At 41.5% G+C, this 24,542-nt stretch overlaps 1 protein-coding gene and 1 long non-coding RNA gene across 2 annotated transcripts in view; one reads left to right on the forward strand and one right to left on the reverse strand.

Annotated features, from left to right (window-relative positions):
- The window catches only part of HERPUD2 (HERPUD family member 2), a 95,013-nt gene extending 81,249 nt beyond the window's left edge, over nt 1–13,764 (reverse strand). The window contains exon 1 of the mRNA XM_050785486.1: nt 13,745–13,764. Coding sequence (XP_050641443.1) covers nt 13,745–13,747 — 3 coding nt within the window. The 5' untranslated portion in view covers nt 13,748–13,764. The remainder of the gene's footprint in view (nt 1–13,744) is intronic.
- On the forward strand, nt 156–4,509 carry LOC126951423 (uncharacterized). Its single transcript, XR_007724463.1, has 3 exons — nt 156–250; nt 1,242–1,526; nt 3,736–4,509. It is a non-coding gene; the product is annotated as an uncharacterized LOC126951423 (long non-coding RNA).
- Nucleotides 13,765–24,542: the final 10,778 nt, after the last annotated feature.

The following is a 24,542-nucleotide window of genomic DNA, read 5'->3' on the forward strand; positions in this document are numbered from 1 at the left end:
ATGCCCACATTCAACTCATTCTACAATGGGGGCAATTGTAATTTTGGTCTGGTTATGTTTAACAAAATGGAAAGGAAGAAGGCACAACCAAGGAACTTTTTTTTTTTTTTTTTTTTTTTTTTTTTTTGATGGAGTCTCACTCTGTCGCCCAGGCTGGAGTACAGTGGTGAGATCTCGGCTCACTGCAGCCTCCACCTCCTGGGTTCAAGCAATTCTTCTGCCTCAGCCTCCCGAGTAGCTGGGATTACAGGTACGTGCTGCCACGTCCTGCTAATTTTTGTATTTTTAGTAGAGATGGGGTTTTATCATGTTGGCCAAGATGGTCTTGATCTCCTGACCTCAGGTGATCCGCCTGCCTCGGCATCCCAAAGTGTTGGAATTATAGGCGTGAGCCACCACGCCCAGCTGGAACTACTTTTTTAAATCGATGCACATTAATAAGATTTCGAAAGTCTTGCAATTTAACAGACAGTGTTGAGATTCATGTAACTTTATGTTGAGAATTCTCTTTCCAGGAATTATTTATTTCAATTAGTCACATTTTTATCTTCTACTGAAGTGTAAACTTAATTTAGTGTAAATAACTACCATTTGAATAGTAACATAATCTTTTTCTTTGTATAAAAAATACAAAAAGATTGTTTATGTGTGTGTACACATACGTGTCAAGACTAAAAATTAAGCACGGGGTAAAGGTCTTTGGCAAAGGACAAACAGTTGGCAAGTTCACAAATTAGAACTTAGAATTCCATCATGAAGTTGACTAAATTGTTAGTTTAAAGAAGATTGTGAGTGTCAGCACATAAAAAGGTAATCCTGTCTCAATTGTAGCTACAGATTGCAAGTCCTGTGTCAATTCAAATTTTTGCCAACAGATACTAATTACTTCACTGAAAGCAGATGTTTAGAAATGAAAGTGTAAACACAACCCCGGTTGATTAATATGCTTATTGTATTTCCTTGTTGTAAGTCTAGTGAATATTTGATTATCTTTAAATTGATCCATAGTATATTCAATCGTCTCATGAGAACATAATTTTTGTTGATGATTTGTCCAAAGTTTCCATCAATCCATCCTAGCAGCAGAGCCAAGTGTTAGAGTTATTGCTGCCTGAGTTATAACAGCTGCCCTGGGAATCTTGTCTGAACAACAAGTTAACTGCTGTTCCCAGTTATATCTGGTCTTTCCCACCCCCAAACATACACAAAAGATTTTTGTCATTCTTGGCATTGGACAGCAGAAGTGGTAAGACATGCCAGCGGAACTCTAAAGGCAGAATGTCCTTCCACCTGTTTTATGCTGTAAGACAAACTTCCAAGTGCGAGGCAGTGTGGAGGACTGTTTCCTTGAATGGCAACTGAATGCACCAGCGGGATCCTTGGCAGCAATGCCCAGGCACTGAAGCCGGGCATTCAGGAGAGCTAAATGGAGAAAAAAAACTTGAGCAAACTGCTTCCTGGAACACTGAGAACCTGAATGGGAAATTAAGAAGAACCAGATTCTTTCTATTCTTCCACCAGCCAAGGTCAGATTTCCAAACTCCTATTGATTCTAATCTTTCCCAAACAGTGCTGTGGCAATTTATGAAAGTAATAAAAATAATCCTTTTTCTGTTAAAAAAAAAAAATTGCTGTTACTTGCTGTTTTGTTATACTTTTGCTCGAGAACATTTCCCCCCATCTTAAAGCAGCAACTTCAGGATGGGGGAATCAAGCAAAACCATGGTGAAGAGATTTAAAGAGGACAAGTGACTTATTCTACATCTCAGGAGACAGTTCCTTAAGGTGAGAGGTGTTGGCTATGCCAGCTTGCTTATGGCCTCTTTTGATGTTATCTTAGCAAAAAGCTGGGGTGAATCTTCCCTAGTTTGGGAGACTTTGAGGCAGGGATAACTGCCACAGTAAAAGACCCATTAACAGTAAGGAGGGTAAATGGATAGCAAAAAACCTAGGAGAATCCACAGGCCTTTGTTAATTTTACCCTATCTGCCTGGTGTTTCTGGAACTCTAGTTTCAAACTTAGAATACCCAGAATCCCAACAGCTGAGGAAAGTAATAACCAGTGTCTGGGGGCGAGGGTGGGGAGGGAAGCAAGGGTAGAAAGAGGATGAGAATTCTTCTAGTTATTTTCAGTTTTTACTGAAACTGAAACTTTAAGTTTTAGGAAACTTAAAGATAATTGTTTGTTTACTTAAAATACAACCTCAAGGATACTTTTAGTTAAAAAAAAATTTCTTGACTCCTTGATTTCCTCTTGGGAAGATTATTATTTAACAAAAATATGTAATATGTATTTATAAACAAAATCTTTCAGAACAGGATTCTGTGGAGGAAATAGTCTTAAAAGGACTTTTCAGCAGTGATAAGAAACACTGCTCTAAAGAAAATTGTTGGCTGGGCGCAGTGGCTCATGTCTGTAATCCCAGCACTCTGGGAGGCCGAGGAGGGTGGATCACCTGAGGTCAGGAGTTCGAGACCAGCTTGGCCAACATGGTGAAACCCTGTGTTTACTAAATACAAAAAAAGAAAAAAAAATTAGCCGGGCATGATGGTGCATGCCTGTAATCCCGGCTACTTGGGAGGCTGAGGCAGGAGAATCACTTGAACCCGGGAGGCAGAGGTTGCAGTGAGCCAAGATCACACCATTGCACTCCAGCCTGGGCAACAGAAGCAAAACTGCATCTCAAAGATAAATAAATAAATTAATTAATTAATTAAATTGTTTAAGGGGTGTCATTTTCCAAATTGTTTTTATGAAAAATTTACAAACAGTGGCTTGTACTATATATCTAATTCAATAAAAGTACTGAAGATTCAAAAAGATTGTTAGAGTGGTTGTGGGAAATTCCACAGTTGCTGTCACCACCAGCAGAGCCTTCCTTTACAGAGTGTCTCAGTGCCAGTATAACAAATCCCAGACACTGACTTTATTGGCCAGTGGTGCGAGGAAATAGTAAACATTCAATAAAAATATTGCTTGAACCAGGAAGCCTCTTCATAGAGCTGTGGACTCTTCAGAGAGGTTTTACCAAAGTAGGGGCAGAATGTGCGTACTGTCTTTCAGGGATTCAAGAAACATAGGCACCAATGTCTATTATTAGCCCTCCTGTCCTTCCATGAGCAAAACCAAAATTACTTATTTTTAATTGGCACAAAAGCACATTCAATCATTACATTATCAGACATTGCTCATGTACCTATCGTATGCCAGGCTGTGTGCTAAGAGCTGGGGATCTGAAGATGAATAAAACGTACACTGCCACAATCAGGATTGGCAACAACTGACCTAGGATTGGCAACAACTGACCTAGGTGGCTCACCTGCATTGCCTGCATAATAAGCCCGTTGGCACCTGAGGCCCCCAACCTTGTCCCCACAGGAGGGGTTCGCCCAAACTGCTCATGAGACCAGTTTCTCCCTTCCACGGATCCCAGTGCCTTCAGGTGCTGAACAGTTGACTTTCCCAGGCAACTCAGAGAGCCAGTGTCTAACCCCACACCGATGTTACTCAAGAAGTCTGATTATCCTCCCACTCACTAGGTTGTTCTCACTCTTGCCCTATAAGAAGGAGAGCAGCAAGGGGACAAGGAATGTCCACCCATGGTGTGTCCAACAGATAACTTTGGCCCATCTCTTATCTTTATTTGTTAATTCTTGCTTTGTCATTTTCCCCCAATAGAGTCCATGAGATTTCATGGAAATCATCACAAAATAACAAACCTTTTTGCGTGACAGGTGGTGATCATAAAAGGATCCATCTTATACAGTGCTTGCCATCTTCCACAATACTACTCACCACAATGCTGAAATCACCTGTTCCAGAACCAATCCTGTCCTTTGACAAGAAGAATTTAATTATCAGTTCTGGTGGGGACCGGCTGGAGAGGGAAAACACTTCAAGGACTCTGCCACCATTCCCAGATGGAGAGTGCAGAGTTTGTACCATGGAACTCCTTCTCTAACAGTTACTCTGTGGCAGTGCCTATTTTGAACCTCCCTTAACTTCTGATTGTATAGATGTTTGTTTCATTTGTTCATCTGTTTGTTCACTTAATCAGAGCTGTCTTAAGCCTTAAGAGAGATAGTGGACTAGAAAGTGCCTTGGAAAGGTACAAAGCTCAATCCAAGTAACATAACTTGAATATCAAAGATGTATTTACTATAGGTTACCAGTTCCGCTCTTTTTGTTTGTTTGTTTTTAAACTAGGAACTTGTGAAGCCTAAAATATAAAATGTATATACATGGATATGCTCTGAAGTGAGGTAGAGGGGTAGAAATCAACATTGTGATACTGTACTATAGCTTTGCAAGATGTTACCACTGGGGGAAAATGCTTGAAGCACACACAGGATATCTCTGTCTTATTTCTTACAACTGCATGTGAATCTACAGTTATCTCAAAATAAAAATTTAATTAACAATTAATTAACAAGTAACAGCATGAATTTCTTATCCTGTCATTTTCTTCCTGAAATTGCAGAATAGCCAAACAGAAACCTACCCATGACCATCATCTGAGACTCTTTGGTGCCCATATTAGTGGACATAGGCAGGTGAATCAGGAGGCCTCCAGTTATGCATAATGGAAGATACTGACTCAACTGATATAAGCAAAGGAAAATACAGAGTATTATATAATGAGACATCTTGAGTAGGGTAGTCCTAGAGTCAGTTAATTCAGCAGCTTGATTCATAATCAAAGGCCCAAATTCTTTCCCACTTTCTACCCTGCCATCCTCAGCCTATCAGTTTCGTCCTCCAGCTGGCTCAAAGGTAGCTGCAAGGTGGCTGCTATCATGCCATGCAAAATGCAAATGCAAAAAGTATGCAGACACAAAACGTATCTCTTTTCATAAGTCTCATTTTAAGGGGAAGGAAACACCTGCAGGCCTTTCTGCCAGTCTCTTGACCCACTTACTTAATTGTAGAACAAGTCACAAACACCTCTTTAAGTGGATCACTTGGCCAGGAGGGAGAGATTGCCATTATTCTTAGATGGAGGAGAATGGGGGTGGGGGTTGTTATGCCTGAACATAATCAGTGCTCTGCTGGTGAGTAAGAGCAGAGATGGGGTGATTAATAGGCAACTCCTCCCCAAGGAGCCATGGTGAAGCTTCAGGCCAGCTCAGAAGGTGATGAAGATGGAAAGGCTCCACAGCAACCAGAACGACCAGAAGGAACACACTTTTAGAACTTGCTTCTGATTCCACACCACGAGGTCAATGGGTCCAGCATGCCACACTGGTGCGGGAACTTAGAACTAAGTAAGAAACAAGGGAGAGAGGCTGCTATAGCCGAAACCCAGAGAATGAACTTTCTCCCAGGAGGTTGCAAGGGCTGTCCTTGTAAAAGATCCTGTCCTGGGTTTAAAGGTTAGCAAATTTTCTGTTTTGTTTTGCTTTGACTGCATGAGGGTTGAGTTAAAGCGAAATAATGTTTAAGGGTTATTTTTTAAATACGATATTTTAAGTTTGTTTGTTTGTTTTTTCCTGATCGGTAGAGACAGGGTCTCACTGTGTTGCCCAGGCTGGTTTTGAACACCTGGGCTCCCAATCCTCCTGCCTCAGCCTCCCAAAGGGCTGGCATCACAGGCATGTGCCACCACACCCAACCCCTTAAAAGTCTTCTTACAAATAAGAACATGAACAGTTGCCTTTCAGATTATTTATTTCCTGGTCATCACAGATTTCTCTCTTTATTTACACAAAGGGGACAGGGGTCAGTCTGTGTTTTGGAAGATGTGCCCATATTTGGTCACATGTTGGAGGAGTACAAAACTGCCCAAATAAGGGATATTTATTGCCTTCCTGACTGCAGACTCAAGGAGGCAGAAACTTTGATATTTTCTGCAATGCCTATCTGTATCCACATTGCCTGTAACATAGTATATGCTCAATAAATACGGATTGAACTAATTAAAAAATTTCATTCTCTACTCCCAAACTATAAAAACCTGGAAGGGTATATTCTTGCCGGATGGGAGCCTAAAGAAGACAGGAAGGGAGTTAAAGATATCTCTCTCAGTCATTCTCTGTGTCCTTCATATGCCCACATGTATAGTCCTAAATGCCACTGTCTCTCAGTTGGCTTCTATCAGGACCCAAGCCCTGTAGAGACAGCAGCTTGCAGAGTCTCAATCCCAGGCAAGCAACGGGTGGGCCAGATGGAATCCCCCAGCACAGGGAAGGTCTTCCCCATCCATGTATTTGAGGAAGGAGAAAGTGGGACAGTCATTCACCAGTCTAAATCTTACTGCTAAAATTCGACCGAGTGCTACATCTCCAAACCTGGAGGGCCAAGATATCTGTCACACAGGCAGGCCAAAAATTGTTCTTCCAAGGGTGTGGACAGTGGAAGCCATATAAACACTGACCAATTAGTTCATCTACATTTTTAAAAGGTGCAGAAAATTGTTGTTCCTTTCCCCTGGAGGAACCTTACAAATGACCTTGACAAAAACCTCTCAAAACCTATAGAACCAAATTTTATTACAACGTTCTTTTTATTCCCTTGCTTCTATTTCCTCTTTTCTCTTCTTTTTCTATTTCTTTTCTCCCTTTCTTTTTCTTTCTCTTTCTTTACGTTTCTCCCTCTTTCTTCCTGCTTGTCGAGCTTTTCTTCCTCTTCCCCCTTTAAGGTGATACTTTGGAACTTGAAGTATATTTTAATAATTATCTAAAGCAGTTGTTTTTTTGTTCATGGCTCCCTGACCCTTCACAAAAAAATAATTCTTCCATCCTAAATTGACTTTTTTGATAGTTATCCAAAGATTTAAAGATCCAAATATGTACAAATCAAATACAATAAAAGGAAAAAATAATCATTTAAAGACTAACATTTAAGCATTTCAGCCTCTACTATTTTAAAATTAGAGTTCAACTTGATGCCATTTATATTTGAACTCCTAAAATTACAACCATCATCTGTGTTTTACAGGCTTCCTCTATCTATGCAGACATTTCCTGTTCTGTCTTCTCTTTCCCCAGAGACCCATTACAACTTGCTTATTGTTGGTTAGAGGTTATATATAGGGAAGAGGGGATCAAGGAGAAGTGGAGGAAAGGAGGAAGGCATGAGATATTGGCCCTAACCTAGATTGGTATGTTTATTCTCATCCAACTGGGTTGACTTTAGAATGAAAATATCTTCCCACTTAATTAATTTAAAATTAGTTATTCAAATATGTTTTTCAAAACTCAGTACAATTATGTATGTCACACTTTTGCAGAACATCACCAATTCTCAAACCCCAGATCCACAGATCTGAGGTCAGCAATTCCAGCTAACCCTTATACAGTGCTTCCCATGTGTCAGACACTGTGCAAAGCTCTTCATGTGTATCGACTCATTTCATCCTTCAACAGCCCTACAAGGCAGGTATCTTAGTCAGCTTGGGCTGCCATAACAAAACACCATGGACTAGGTGGCTTAAACAACAATCATTTATTTTCTTACAGTTCCAGAGACTGGAAGTTCAAGACCAAGGTATAGTAGAGCTGGTGTCTGGTGAGGGCTCTCCTCAAAGGTGGCAGACAGCTGCCTTCTCACTGTGTGCTCACCTGGCCTTTCCTCTGTGTTCCTCAGAGTGAGTGAGCTCTCTGGTGTCTCTTCTTATGAAGATACTAATTTATGGGATCAGGGCTCCATCTTTAACACCTCATTCAACCTTAATTACTTTCTTAGAGCCACCATATCCAAATACAGCTACACTGGGGGTTAGGGGTTCAACATATGCATTTTGGGGGACACAAACATTCAGTCCACAATGGTAGGTAATATTGGTCTCCCCATATTTCAGGTTAGGAAACTGAGGCCAGACTGGTTGAGTAATTTGCCCAATGTCACACAAATAATAAGTGGCAACACTGGGACTTGAACTCCAGCATCCATACTCTTAACCACTATGCTGTGCTCTCTCTCATCATGAGTCATGACGATGATCATGTTTGATCATGTTAGATGATGTTAGATCGTAACTCATCAACATCATCAACATCTAACAAATCCAACGCTTTGAGCCCATTATAGAATCATCAGAGCTTTGCCATGCTTTTTAGAAAAAATTTCCCTACAAGAATACAATATCTCACTATTATTATATTAGAAATAGATTTCTATATTATCAAATTTAGAGAAAATAACTTATATTTACTATCAACTAGCTCTTAAAATGATTATACATCTTGATTAGTAAACAGACCTCCTTTATTTCTCTCTATATTTAAACTATTAAAACTCAAAAATAAGAAAACAATTCCTTTGAATAGTGGGCCAAAGAGCTTGACAAGACACATCATCAAAGAAGATACGTAGATAGCAAATAAGCATATGAAAAGATGCTTCACATCATCTGTCATCAGGAAAATGTCAATTAAAACAACAATGAGATACCATTACACACACCTATAGGAATGGCCAAAATCCAGAATATGACAATCCCAAATGCTGCCAAGGGTGAGGAGTAACAGGAATTCTCATTCATTGCTGGTGGGAATGCAAAATGATACAGCCACTTTGGAAGACAGGTTGGCAGTTACTTATAAAACTAAGTTTCCATATCGTAACACAAGTAGATATAAATATAACCAGTGGTAGGGTTTTTTTAGAGGCTGTGTTATCTTTTAAGAATTTAAAGCTTTTAACCCAAATTTCTACTCAGAAAGATGGAACATTGTAATTTGATGAGATTACCCTTAGAATTCTTGCCAGTCAATGACTGCTTTTACACCAACTTACAGATTGCGCTGTGTTCAAATACGTACTGACGGGAATTTGATGAACTGACTGGCAAAAGTCTTAGAATTTTTAATTAAAGGAGATGAAGGGAACAGTGCATCAGATAACAGCAAAAGTCTCAGCATCTGGATATCCAGGTCTGAATCTTGGCTCTGCTGTGTCCTTGAGCGAGCTGCTCAACCTGTCTACACCTCAGTTTCCTCATTCATAAAATGAAGCTATGGTAGCTTCTACCTTATGTGACAATTGACTGAGAGGCTCCATGTTGAGTATAAATTAAACAGTGCCTGGATAAGTACTCACTAAAGAATCGTGTTGGTTTTTTTTTTTTTTTAATTGTAAATTTCCAAAGAGAATGTTTATATATATATATATTTTTTTTTATTTTATTTTATTTTATTTTTTTTTTTTTTTGAGACCGAGTCTCGCTCTGTCACCCAGGTTGGAGCGCAGTGGCGCGATCTCCACTCACTGCAAGCTCCGCCTCCCGGGTGTACGCCATTCTCCTGCCTCAGCCTCCCAAGTAGCTGGGACTACAGGCGCCCGCCACCTCGCCCAGCTAATTTTTGTATTTTTAGTAGAGACGGGGTTTCACCGTGTTAGCCGGGATGGTCTTGATCTCCTGATCTTGTGATCTGCCCGTCTCGGCCTCCCAAAGTGCTGGGATTACAGGCGTGAGCCACCGCACCTGGCCTATGTTTTATATTTTTTTTAAAGTATTTTTATTACCCAAAGCCCCTAACAGGAAGTGACACCATCATTGTTAAATGAGAAAATGATAAATGTTTTGAGAGGTCACCGTCCCACCCCAACTCATTATCAGTATTACTATTTTCACCAGGAAACAGTAGAAGTGACAGGAGGTGGACAGAGAAGTGTTGGGTAGAGAAGGGCAGAATTCCTGGCCAGGGCTCCACCCTCAGGCTTGTGCCCACGGACCTAAGTGAGAACAGGCACCCCGTTTTCATGCCCAAATGTTGCATTTTCCAAGACCACTCTGGCCCACCACACCCCCATCCTGTGCCCATAAAATCCCCGAGACCCTAGTGGGCATGGACACAAGCAGTTGGACGTTGAGATGAGCAGAGGTGCAGAAGACCACACCGACAGTCACCAGCAGACAACAGCAGGCCCTTAAGACAAGATGAGGCAGAAAATTCGGTCGGGGCAGTCAGAGGAGAGTCTGGCCGCTGGACAGCCTGACTCCAGGGGAAGACCACCTTCCCACTCCAACCCCCTTCTGGCTCCCCATCCACCTTGCTGAGAGCAACCTCCACCACTCAATAAAACTTTGCACCCATCTTCCAAAGCTTACGTGTTATCCGATTCTTTCTGGTACACTAGGGCAAGAACTGAGGATACAGAAAGCCCTCTGTCCTTTTGATAAGGCAGAGGGTCTAATTGAGCTGATTAACACAAGTTGGCCTGCAGATGACAAAACTGAAAGAGCACACAGTAATACACGCCCACTGGGGCTTCGGGAGCTGTAAAGACAACCCTAGGCACTGCTGTTAGGTCGGAGCTCCATGGGTACCTTTTAACTAAAAGTTTCAGCATTTCTTTTCAGGGAGAACTCATGGCTGGAAATATGGAAGATGAACCAAGGACTCGTCTTTAACACTCCACGCTCCTCTACTAAAGACGGAGAAAAATGTCAGTTGTTCGGAGCTCCCCACGACCTGCCTGTCTGCACGCTCCCCCTAGGGGTTTGAGCAGTGGAACACTGAACAGGCGAACCGCACATCTGTCGCATGTCCTGCGAGGGGGCTAAGGAAACTTTCTGTTTCAGAAGTTCTACTTTGAGGCAAAACCAGGCCTCACATGTGCAAGAACATTGCTAGACCTCAGGCCTTGTTCGTAAACCACAGCTACGTACCCCAGCCCTGCACGGGAAGTGGGGAGGAGCTCTTGTTTCTTCCCACAACAAACAGGTTCTTACCCGTTGGCAGCTCCTGTGAATTACATGACATCAACGTGTATGTAGGTTCTGTCTTTTGGGGAAAGACATTGTAACGTGGAGCTTTTCTCTTCAGAATCTACTTAAAACCAGATATTTCAGTTATTAGAGTGAATTAAAACTATTAAGTAGCATATAAAATATATTTTGACCAGTCCAACCTAATTGTAGACTGTTAGCATAGACACCCATCAGCACACTTACATGCTCGCAGACACAAGAGTATCTGTTTGTCTCTGTTGATATGGTTGGGAAGTTTTGCTTTGTGACCTGGGGAGTAGAACCAAGTGTTGCTGAGACAGCTGAGAACCAAGAGGAGGAGGTTGGAAGGATGGTATGGATTCTCTTCCTTCCTAGCTCTTTGGATTTGGTTTTAGACCCCAATGGTTAGATGCATACGAGCCAGAAAGTAGGGAAACTGTCCACAAAAAAACCCTTTATGGTTCTCTGTTCCAAGCATCATTGCTTCAGCTCCCAGGTGACAAAGCGTAGCTCAGAGCTGAGAAGAGAGGCCATTTTCCCTGCTTGTGCATAAAACCCCCTCTGCTCTGACAACCTGAGGACTGGCTGGACTGGCAGGCCACTGCAAGATGCATGGCACTAGCTTCCTTTTCTTAGGTGAGAGTCACCTGGGGTATGGACAGTGGGTCCAGCACTGGGGAAAGCATGGCAACTGCCCTAACACACTCCTCCCAGAATCTACACACACTTCCAATGGACCGGCTTCCCCTCACCCCCACCAGGCAGCACAGGGCAGCACTGTGTTTTGAGCTTAATCAGCACTGCTTTCATGATGGGCTGTGACAGCACTGAGGATTTCCATGTGGCCCTGCAGAAAGGAGACCAGGAGGAACCAGAGCAGGAGAGAAAGGACCAGGTAGATTCATGCGGTTATGGCAGCTGGTTTATAAGCATGAATGACACACCCCATTGGAGACGCCTAGAAATAGCTGGAGGACACTGAGGTCAAGCTAAGAGCATGTTGTTACCTTTGTAATTTGGACATCAAAAGGAAATGTAACCTGATTTTATATGGTCTGGAGAGACCTAGACATGCTGTAATTAAACTATAATTGCAATTAATGGGCTACTTTATAAGTAATCTAATCTCATGAAAAAAATTGGTGGCTTACAATAAAATAAGGAGATTGGTGAAAATAAGGAGATTAATAAAAAAAGGGGATGACAGCCATAGCCAAAACATCTATAAATTTGTTAAACCGAGACTCAAGCAAAAAACGTTTGAATTGAATTACGCAAAAAAGAGGAAAAATACAAGCTCTGGAAGAATGAAACCTGTGCCATGAGTACCTTTTAACCACAAGTTTCAGCATTTCTTTTCAAGGAGAACTTATGGCTGGAAATATGGATGGAAGATGAACCGAGGACTCATCCTGAACATTGTATGCTACTATGCTAAAGACTGAGAGAAGTGTCAGTTGCTCCTATCAAAGGAAGAGGGGGTTGATAGACATCAGCACCTTTGGCATCATTGTTGATTCCAGAGTGTCCTTAGCTTTTGAGCCACCTTCAAACAGCCTTGTCAACCACTGCAAGATGCATGCCACTGGCTTCCTCTTCTCAGGCGAGAGCCACCCAGGGTGCAGACAGTGAGTCCAGCATTGTGGGAGGCATGGCGACGGCCCTGACAGACTCCTCCCAGAATTTACACACACTTCCAATGGACTGGCGACCCCCACACCTCCACCAGTTTCCAATGAGAAACACCTTCTAAAGAACTCTCTCTTGTTAGAACAGCTTCCCTGAGCATAGGAACCAGGGAAGCAATCAGCATCAGCTCAGCTTGACTGTCCCCCACTGCCTGTGCGTGTCTCTCCAGTAACTAAGCTGTTTTTACTCAGTTTTGGGTGTTAGCTGGTGAGTCATGGCCTCAAGGAAGCCTATACTGCCTAGATTAGGCCTGGTGTTGCCTTCTTTACTTCTTCATAATGAATAAAGGTTGACACAAATTGTGTATTTAATTACTGCAGATAACACAGGAGGGATCATGCCCATATTGTTCACTGATAGCCCTTCAAGGCCTAGCATAGTGCCTGGAACACGGTAAATAGTAACATTTATGAATGTCAGCAGCTCTGCAGAGCTTTCCCTACATGGCTTACAGCTTAGGCTAAAGCACTTAATATATTCCCCACTTCTGCTGTTAATATTTTTAACTAGTTATTTTTCATATTATATAAACAACATGTGAATACAAGTTCATTGTAAAAAACTCAAACTCATATAAAAGCTACAGTCTTTTACATGTAAATGATGCCACAATAAAGCTACTTTTTAAAAAGCCATGGTCCCCCTTCACAACTCCACACCAGCCCAGTCCCATTCCTTTCCCAGACATATGCTCCGCTCTTAACAGTTTCATGTGTAAACTTCTAGATCTTCTCCTGTGTGTTTTCATACATGTATATATCTTCATACATTATGTGCTTTCATACATGTGTATTCAGATGAATACTCAAGTATTTGTGGTTTTGTGCAATTCAGAGTGTTTTAGTCAGAGTGCAATCAGAAGGCAGAGCTGTGCTAGATATGACATTGCAAACAGAGGGAATTTAACACAGATGGTGGGGGAGTTCAGTGGCCAGAGAACAGCAGGAAGCCACTATCAACCCTGGGGCTGGAGGGACAGAGGGAGGAAGCGGAGTGACCAGAGCCCAGGAGCTTGGGTCAACTGGAAGAATCTGGGACCATGGCAACACTTCCAGCTAAATCGGGAGCAGTGGAGGAAGAGGCTATCTGGCAGTAGGTGGAGACATGGACGAGACCTATCAGACATCATGTAAAGCAGGGAGAAAGGGAGACATAACCTGGCTTCTTCTCACCCTCATTCTCCAGTGTCTGTCACTGGCTCTCTTTAGCCGGTCTGGAAATGAGCCTGGAAAAAGTAGTTCCCAAGGATACAAAGCCCAGATAGAGGATGGTCTGGAATGGATTTGAGAGCAAGCAGACAAAAGGCCGGCATATGAAGTTTAAAATAAAACACATAAATAGCATCACGGTATATGTAATGTTCTAAATTTATCACTTACCATTTTTACAGAGATAAAATCTGGTTAAAATGGCCATTGAGAGCAGGCTTGATCCATAGAACGAAAGGTACAGCAGGAGAGCACACAGGCAGATAGCAAGGAAAGACATACTACAGAAGGGCAGCCCCAGGGGCTGGGATGGGTGCAGGTCTTGTTCCTTGGGAACCAGGCCTGATCTGCTCTGCAGAGTGGGAGGAGGGCAGGAGTATGAGCTGACCATTGCCCAGCAGTAGAATCAAAGACTCAGAGAGTTTAGAGTCTGAAGGAAACTTATGTCTCCCATTTCAACTCATGACTTCTATAGAATAAGGAAATGAAATGCCGAAAGTGATGGGCCTGGCAACCCAAAGGTATCTCAGCTAGTTTTTTTTGTGATTTTTGGTTTTTTGGTGCATGGTGGAGGAGGTGTTAGGGGACAGTTTAGCACCAATGCCTCCTCTTCCTGCTGTGAGTCACCGAGCAGCCTAGCAGAAAAGCTGTGAGGAGAAATGAGGAGCTCAAGCTCATCTATCCTGCTGGGGGTGGGGGCAGTGTTAGACACCTGACATGTCTTAAAAGTGGAGTCACCAAAGGACATCTTTTTCTTAGAAACTCCCCTAGCCTCCAGAGTCTGGTTTTAACTGTCTGCGGCATAATCTCAGAGCCTCCAGTAGGTCTCAGGGACTGTGCTCGATACAAAGATGAATGAGATAAGATAATGAACAAGAGATATGTTTCCAGGACCTCTGAGCCTCACAGGGAATCAGAAGTGAATACAAGGAAGCATGATGTAACATGATAAATATAATAATACTTTGCACAGAAGAGGGGTGGATGATTGCTGGGGGAGGCGAGAGCAGGGAACTGGGAAAAGAAAGTTTCACAAAGGTAACAGCAGGGAAGGTGTTGAAGGAGAAATAGGAACTTTTCAGAACACTAACCCTAATGTTAATAACTGAATTAGACCAACCTTCCCCAAAGACCACTATTATTCCTCAAGGATTTACACAGAAACTGTTCTTATCCCATTTACCTCTCATTACATAATGGGACTCCCCCACCCACCCACACACACACACACATATTTGAAAGTATATGATAGAGGAAATGAGTTCACTGCCCTATCAGCCATGATCAGCAGGGCCAGATTAAGACCTTCAGAGACTCTGGGCACTGCAAAGTTGATGGTGCTTCCATATGTAATTTAATGTAGGAAACAATGCCATCATGCACATGCCTATAAGGAAGTCCAGCAAAGTTCTGGTTTTTCCTACAAGGACACATTTTAGATGTTTTTGAAAATATCAAATAGCCAACTATTACCCACGTAATGTTACTCTGATTCTTTTGGTGCCCCTGCTCTGCCAGTGCCCATGCCTGCTTATGGTTGACCCTGCACTGATGAGGCAGCCCCTTCCCACATCAGAAACCCCAGGTGAGGTTGGCCTCATAAGTTCATATTCCTATTCTTAACCAAATGGACTAAAGTTGTTCTTTCACTTCCCCATATATCACATGCATTATGACTTTGTTCTTTACCCCTTTCTGTCAACAAACACTCAACCTGCAACCCAGGAAGGCCATCTGAAGCTCTAGTGGTCTGGTTAACCATAAAGAAAGACTGGTGTGAGAAATGCTATTTTCTTATACTAAGCTCAGCTGCTTGTAGCAAGAGGAAGACAACATGACAGTGAGGTGTTTATAAGCACAGATTTTAAAAACAGCCATGGCTTGGCCGGGCACAGTGGCTCACGCGTGTAATCCCAGCACTTTGGGAGGCTGAGGTGGGCAGATCATGAGGTCAGGAGTTCGAGTCCAGCCTGACCAACATGGTGAAACCCCATCTCTACTAAAAAAAAATATGATAATTAGCCAGGCATGGTGGCATGCGCCTGTAATCCCAGCTACTCAGGAGGCTGAGGCAGGAGAATCTCTTGAAACCTGGGAGGCAGAGGTTGCAGTGAGCTGAGATTGCACCACTGCACTCCAGCCTGGGCGACAGAACAAGAGTCCGTCAAAAAAAAAAAAAAAAAAAAAAAAAACAGCCATGGCTGGGTTCAACATTTGCTCTTTCACTTAACCATACAATCTTGGGCAAGTTACTTTACACCTGTAAGTCCAAATTTTATCATCTACAAAATGTGCTTAATAATAGCACTGGCTGGGCACAGTGGATCACACCGGTAGTCCCAGCACTTTGGGAGGCCAAGGCAGGCGGATCACCTGAGGTCAGGAGTTCGAGACCAGCCTGGCCAACATGGTGAAACCTCATCTCTACTAAAAATACAAAAATTAGCCAGGGGTGGGGGCGGGTGCCTGTAATCCCAGCTATTCGGGAGGCCGAAGCAAGAGAATCACTGAACCCGGGAGGTGGAGGTTGCAGTGAGCCAAGATCACACCACTGCACTCCTGTCTGGGTGACAAAAGTGAAACTCTGTCTCAAAACAAAAAAACAAACAAACAAAAAAAACATAAAACAGCACCTATCTCCCTACCTCATGGAGTCATTTGTTGAACAAATATTTAGTATACTCTTACTATGTGCCAGGCACTATCCTTGAACAGGGGATACAGCAGTGAGCAAATAAAATCTTTGCCCTAGAGCTTTCGTTCCAGTGGAAGAAGATAGACAACAAAAATAAATAGATATCATATATATATTTAATTATATATAATTATATATCATGTTACAAGGAAAGAGCTCGGCAGCATTGGGGAGGGCTTTTATTTTAGATGGAGTGACCAACAGCCTGAGTGAGAAGGTGACTCTATGGACATGAAAGTGACAGGTAGACACCAGGCGGACAGCCTTCCAGGCAGAGGGAACAGTCTGCACAGAGGCCCTGAGGCAGAAGCAAACCTGAATGTTTGAGGAACAGTGAGTGTGGCTGGAGCCAACCGAAGGTGGAGCACAGTGGAGGGAAATGAGGTCAGAGAGTAGGAGACTGGCGGGTTTTGAGCACAGGAGTGGCATGGCATGACATACACTTTAATAGAATCTCTCTGGCTGCTGGGTTGAGAATACGCTTAGGAAGGTAAGGGTGGAAACAAAGAAACCAGTTAAGAAACGACTACCATGATCCAGGTGAGAGATGATGCGTGTGATGTCCTTATCTTGGCACCTGACATGCAACCAACTCTGGATAAGGATTCTCATTAGTGTTCTATTGTGACCTGAATCCACACATGCATAGCTAGCAAAGGAAGATCTCAGATTTGTTTTCTTTTCTGCATCTTTCTCAACCATCCATCTACTACCATCATCATCATTTTCCCTAATCTTCTTAAACCCCATCCTTAATATTCTTCCCCCTTTCTTCTCTCTCTGCCTCCTTCTCACCCTGTTGTCTTCCTTTTATTACTATAGTGTTTTTATAAGGGCACAGTTTTGAAGGTTTGTTTTGAATCTTGAAGAGACAGCAGCAAGCCTTTTGGCCTATGGATTCCAAGAGTCACATTCCAACAGATGATATCAGAAGGACAAGGAAGCAGGGAGGGATGACTTGCAGAAGGTGCCCAGTGAGATGTCTCTGCCATGAAGATTGTGCTGATACCACAAGCAAAGCATTTGTACCCCTCTCATCCACAAGAGGAGTCCCTCCAGGTATTTCAGATGATACCTGAAAGGATGATAAGGCAGGGAATCAGAGGCTGACTCCGCTAGTGGATGGACTGGGGGAGTGAAGATCAAAAGGTCATTTTCAAGAAAAAAAATATTAGGAAGTACAGGGATAAGAGAGAAGCCACTACCAATAACTCCACACCTACAGCTCCAAAGCATGTGATTCAGAAGGATCCTTGTTGATAATGGCCATCACCTTGTGTCACAATATCAGGTGAGTTGTCACAGCGGAAAGCAGGGTTATGCCCAGAAGCCATTCTGACAATGGGACTACTAGAAATAACTATACACAGAAGTGTCTATGAACCACATAAATATATCCCACAAAAGTCAAACTAAATATGTCTCCAACTCAACTTCCCCTTGGCCAAAGCCCCAGGATACCCTTGGCCACTCTAATCCCCCTGACAAGATGATGAAAGGAAAGTCAGAGGCCTCGAGTAATTGTGATTTAAAATCCCTTTTGCCAATTTTACAAAAACCATCTGACCCAGTGTACACATTGCAAAGGCCCGTCCCAGGGCCTGGGAAGGGGTTCTGCGAAGGAGAACTGCAGAAACTTAACCTTCTCATAGAAAATCAGCCTTTGCCTAGAACAGAAGTAATTTACCTTCATGACCAGAGAGCTGATTCTATTATAGGAAGGGGATTTATTAGCCATTGTTTGTAGCAATAATGTTTTATTCAGCTAAGAACTTGCTAATAATATTACTAGATGATTAATTAATACAGTTTGAATTACTAGATAATAAGCCACTTTTTGTAACATTGACACTCTCGCTTCTGATTAACTCCCTTTTAGATCAGTCAGTCCCAAGCTTATTCATCCAACAAAAATTTATTGAAGGCATACTTTCTGCAGCCACTGTGCTAAACTCAAATGGTGGGGAAAGTAAACACAGATCCTGCCTCCATGAGACCCTCAGGGAGGAGATACATAAACAAATAATCAGACAAGTATATAGCCACTGGGCTAGACAGGAAAAGTTCAGGGTCCTATGACAGTAGGACAGGGGGTCCTAATCTAGTGGGGGTGACAGGAAAGACTGAGATCTGAAGGATTCATTTCTTCAACAATTATTTTTGAGTGCCTACCATTTGTCCAAACAGTGCTAAGGCCTGGAATAAGGTAAGCAAAAGCTGCAGAGTTCCTGTCTTCTGTCTTCCTAGAACCGGAGGAGACATTGTCAGAGAATCCGATTGCATCTATCTGTAAATTACAACCTAATAATGGCCTCCATGAAGAGGGATGCAGGTGCATATGTGAGGATATGTAAGGAGGGTTGGCACAGCAGGGACAGGCTTTCTAAAGGGGGCCACAGGGTTCTGAGAGCCACAGACAGAGTTAAATGGATGGGAAGAAGGTGGGAGGGCGTCTGGGAGCATTCCAAGCAAAAGGATCTGTGAGCAAGGGCCCGGGAGTGGGAGAGAGCACGTAGGAGGAAGAAAAAGACAAAAAGAGCCCTGCGTGGCTGAGGTGGCTCCAGGTGAAAGTACAACTACATGGAGCTGGATAAATAAGAATGGGCTGGTGTGCCTCAAACTGATGGGAGCACCAGAAAGGTTCAGAGCAGTGGAGAGACATGGCCCAACTGGCATTTAAAGGGAACACTCTGGCTGCAGCAAGAATATTGGATTACAAGGGTTGCTTTGGCAGTAACTGCATCCTAATTACTTCCCTCTTTCTCACTTTCTTTTCCAGTGGCCACAGAGATTTAAATAAATGCCTCCCAGATACAGAGTTAAAAGCATGCCAACAATGAGGGCTGTGTGGTTTGGAGAAGAGCGTAAGAGCACACTGCTTTCAGTCAGGCAGAGGCAGATTAGATTGCCTGCCACCTCCAGTGGGCTGGTGGCTCCAGACAGGTCACTCACCTTCTGTAAAACCCGTCTCCACCTAGTCTATAAAATGCAGAGAACGATGCCTACTCCACTGAATTGTATGAGCATTAGAAAGGGTGTGTGCAAATTACCTGACATTTGGCAGAATTCATTACCTGCCAGCTGTTATTGAAAGTAATTGCAATGTTGTCAAGCTAGTCAGAGGAAGATTTCTAACCAAAAGCTATACTAGCAAAAGCACTGAGAATAGAGTGCAATATCTCCTATTAAAAAACATATACGTGTGTATAATACATGTATGTAAATACTCAATATTTTTATAGATAGTGGTCTAATGAGATCTTCCAAATGCTAGTATTAGAAAACAACTTTATATTACTTATATGATTAAAATATATACATACACACAATAAAGTAGAAAAGTTTTCTCAATAAATTTTATGGTACAGGAATTGCCTTAGATTTGGGCTTTTCCTGTATGCTATCATGCCCTGGAGGAACTGAATTCATATCTTAGCCTGTCTATCTATCTCCAATATTAACTTCTCAAGAATGATTTTATGTATCTCTTTCTCCAGAGCCTACTACGGAGCCTGGCACTCAGTAGTAGATGCTCAGTAAATACTTGCAGAATGGAAAAATAGCTAAAGAACAAATGAATAAATTTATTAATCTGTCAACTGTATTTTATGAAACCAAATCAAGATACATCATCTGTTATACTGAATATGAGTGTCTTAGAGGGAATTTGGCATGAAATATTTGAAATTCAGACTGTCCTAGAAAATTAGGACATACGATCAGCATACATCCTCAAATAGCTGAACATCTTTTAAAGGAGTTGCAACAAATAGCTATAACAGGTTCTACTGTGGGCTTGTGTTACACTTATTTTTGAACATAAGAATTGTTCCAAGTCCTATGTTCGTGGTGGAAGCAACAACCTAGAAGATTTTAAAGGAGTTCTGTTTAACCATGACACAAGGGCTCAGGATCAGCTTTTCTCTTATCTTGCTCACTACAATTAGTTGCCTTGATCAGACCTCTACTGGCACAAAAAGAGCAAGTGAAACAGCCATACATTTTGTTTGTTAAGCACAGCTGAGGCTAGCTCAACAGAGTGTCAATTCAAGGGAATAAAATATGCAGCAAAGTTGGGAGAATGGGAACAAAGAATCCAGTATGACAATTTACAGGAGAGCTAAACAAGCTTTCAAAACAGCATCACAAAGGTAAAAAGCCTCAATAATGTAGAAAAGAGATAAATTGGATAAGAAAGCTTGAGAGAAGTTGGAAGGACTAATTTAAAATCAATGAAGAAATTTAAGACTTTGTTTTAAAGGAACATTTTTTAAAGTCGGGTTTATTGAAATACAATTTATATACAACAAAATGTACCCTTTTAGTGCTATGAGTTTTGACCATTGCATACAGTTGCATAGTTGCCATCACAGTCAAGACACAGGAGAGTATACGTTTTCTAAAACTATATATGTGTATATTATCAGAATGTTTGATAATGAGATTATGTTACTTTTTAACTAGAAAAAATACTTACACTCTTATAAATACGTACTAAATACATACACACAAGGTCTGATTCCAAAGCCCATTCTCTTTGCTGAGCAAAGAGGAGGAAAGGTAGGGGACACAGTTTAGAAGGAAATAAAAGAAAGGCTCCTCTTAGCAACTGGGATCCATTCAGAAATGAGAAACCATGAATCAAATTTACCAAAAGACCCAGAGCACAGCCCTGCTGTCTCTAGAACTCATCACAGTCTAACATCTCAACCTTCAAATGGTTGTCGAGCACAGATATTCTTCCAAAGTGCTGAAGATGAGCCCTGGAGGCCTATCAAGCCCATTGAGACCACTCCAGACCCACAGACCATCCACATAAGCATCTTCCTGTCTCTTCCCACATCTCCAGAAAATCAGATAGGAACAAGCTAATCATTATTATGGGCAAGTGAGTGCATGGCAGTCTTTCACTGTACTGAGGAGGCAGGAACATGAATAATGAGGCCAAAGCCAAAGGGAACACAGATCAAAATACAGGTCACATTTGAATACAGAAGCAATCCATAGACAGAGATAAAATATTTGCAAATCATATGACAAAGAATTCATATATAGGATATGTAAAGGGCTCCTATATCTCAAAATTAACAACAACAACAAAAAAATCAACCTGGATTGACTTTAACAAACGGTTCATTAAGGAAGATACATAAATGACCCATAACCACTTTAAAAGATGCTCAACATTGTTAATCATTAGGTAAATGCAAATTAAAGCCACAATATGATAACTACTGCCCACATGAATGGCTAAAATAAAGAAAACAACTGCACTAAATGTTGAGACAACACAGGACAACCTGAACTCTCATACACTGTTGGTGGTGCAACCACTTTGTGAAGAAGTCTGACAATTTCTTATGTGACTAAACACATACCTGCCCTGTGACCCAGCAATTCCTCTCCTAGGTAGATAGCCAAGAGTTACAAAAGCATTTCCACAAAGAGACTTACACAAAAACCATCATAGCAGGTTTAATTGCAAAACAAACTAAGGAATACTCATTTAATAGACTACTACTCAACAATATAAAGAAACAAATTCCGGTACATGTAATAGCGTGGATGAATCTTTAAAACATGCTGAGTGGAAGAAGGCATATAAAAGCATATACTGTGTGTAGGCCATGAGTGGTGGCTCATGCCTGTAATCCCAGCACTTTGGGAGGCCAAAGTGGGTGTATCACTTGAGGCTAGGAGTTCAAGACCAGCCTGGCCAACATGGCGAAACCCCATCTCTACTAAAAATACAAAAATTAGCCTGGTGTGGTGGCGCATGCCAATAACCCCAGCTACACAGGAGGCTGAGGCAGGAGAATCTCTTCAACCTGGGAAGCAGAGGTTGCAGTGAGCCGAGTTCGCGCCACTGCACTCTAGCCTGGGTGACAGAGCAAGACTCTATCTCAAAAAAACAAAACAAAAACAAAACAAACAAAACAAAAATACATATAGTGTGTGATTTCATTTATATTAAGTGCTAAAACTGGCAAAACTAATTTATGGTGGGGAAAAAATCAGAACAGTAGTTGCCTCTGAGATTATAGGGATGAGAGAAGGGACATGAGGAAACTTTCTGGAATGATAGTAATATTTATTCTATGTCCCTGATGAAGATTTGTGTTACACAAATATTTCCATTAATCAAAAAAAAAATCAATGAATGGTACACTTAAGGTATGTGTACTTTGCTGTATGTCAGTTTTACCTCACTAAACAAAAAAGAACTGTACATAACCAAATATTGAACTCCGGTTAATAATATGCACACTAAAATGTTTAGGGGTGAAGTATATAGATGTTTGCTGCTCCCTTTGAAATATATTTTTAAAAAATAAGATGGGGCTGGGCACGGTGGCTCATGCCTTTAGTCTCAGCACTTTGGGAGGCTGAGGCAGGCAGATCACTTGAGGTCAGGAGTTCAAGATCAGCCTGGCCAATATGGTGAAACCCCATCTCTACCAAAAACACAAAAATTACCTGAGTGTGGTGGCAGACGCCTGTAATCCCAGCTACTTGGGAGGCTGAGGTAGGAGAATTGCTTGAACCTAGGAGGTGGAGGTTGCAGTGAGCCGAGATCGTGCCACTACACTCCAGCCTGGGCAACAGAGCAAGACTGCATCTCAAAAAAAGAAATAAAATAAGATAGGTTGATGATTGAAAAGAGGGATGGCTACATGGATAGTTATGTGAGAAAGCAAGTACAGAGAAAGGTTAATTGTAGAGACAGATGGTGGATATATGGGTTTTAACTATGAAATCATTTTATCTTTTCTGGATATTTAAAAAATTTATTTAAAAATGTTGGGAAAGATAGGTTAAGAGTTAGAAGAAAAGGAAAACGAAGATCAGATTTAAAAGGATGAAGCTGATATTATAACATAATGAAGAACTACAGATCTGCCTTTGAGTTTCCTAAGAGCCAAACAAAAAGGGGGCAGAGGAGGACAGAAGAGGAAGATGAAGAGAGAGGAGAGAGAGAGGAGGGAGAGAGAGTTCAGTTACATAATTAGCAATGCTCATGTGATTTTTAAAGTTGTTCTAGTGAAGCACCACTTTTCCTGATACTAAGTTTTCATGAAGAGGAGACTGGACATTGCCATTCTATTAAGAGACTTTACACATTAAACTAGCAAGAAATTAATTTTCTCTCTCACATAATGGACCACATTATGAGAAATGCAAATTAAAGCCACAATATGATACTACTGCCCACGTGAATGGCTAAAATAAAGGAAAGGCTGACAACACTAAATGTTGAGAGAACACAGAACAACCTGAACTCTGATACACTGTTGGTGGTGCAGCCACTTTGTAAAAATGTCTGACAATTTTTTATGTGACTTGAGGTAGTGCTCGGGATGGCACTGTGGCTCTGTTTAAGGGACCACAAGGGAAACAAGGTGATTGGAGCTCTAAAATTCCACAACATAAAAAATGCCTGGATGATTTTATCCAGGAAGAAAAAATTATATAAAAAGATAGAAAGAGCCTTAAAAATCTCTAAGAAACATATTCTATCCCTATCTCATTCATCTATGCCAATGTATCCTGCTAAATTCATTCCTCTCTGAACATATGCCATATGCTAGATACCATAGGGAATGATAATAATAGATTTTTATACAATATTTCAACAATTCTAAGATGTATGATTTTTTTTGCACATTTTGATATTTCTGAAATTGGGATAGGTCTTAAATCAATGACATGTCATAACTGGTAGAATTTTTTCCTTCTTAACGGTACATAAAATAATTGCACTTCTTAAAATCAATGATATCTTAGATTTATTAAAACACAATCTTTAGTGCTTCATAGTTCAAAGCATTTTCATCTTATTTGATCCTCAAAACAACATGCTTTGGTGACATGGGTAGTTACTCCTACTCTAAACCTAAAAATCGAAATTCAGAGAGACTAAGTGACCTCTCTGAGGTCCTCCTTAGAGACTTTATGATGAAGCCATAACTCTAATCTAAATCTACTGTTTTCTCCCAATATCCCACTGAAAACTCCATGGAAAAAAACACTTGTTTCATTCACTTCTGTGACATCAGAACATAGAACATTGCTTGGCATATGGTAGATATTTGATAAATATTTATTGAATCGATGTATTACATTATAGAGGTGAATGAAAGTCAGAAGGGAGAGCACTCTGTGGGTAGCAGTGAGCTGCGAAATTTATACAGAGGGTGAGTATCCCTCCATCTTTTCTCCGCTTTGATGAACATCTCATTTATTACTCAAATATCTTCTGTTCCATGATGCCTT

Source organism: Macaca thibetana, chromosome 3, assembly GCF_024542745.1.
Source record: "Macaca thibetana thibetana isolate TM-01 chromosome 3, ASM2454274v1, whole genome shotgun sequence".
NCBI lineage: Eukaryota > Metazoa > Chordata > Mammalia > Primates > Cercopithecidae > Macaca > Macaca thibetana.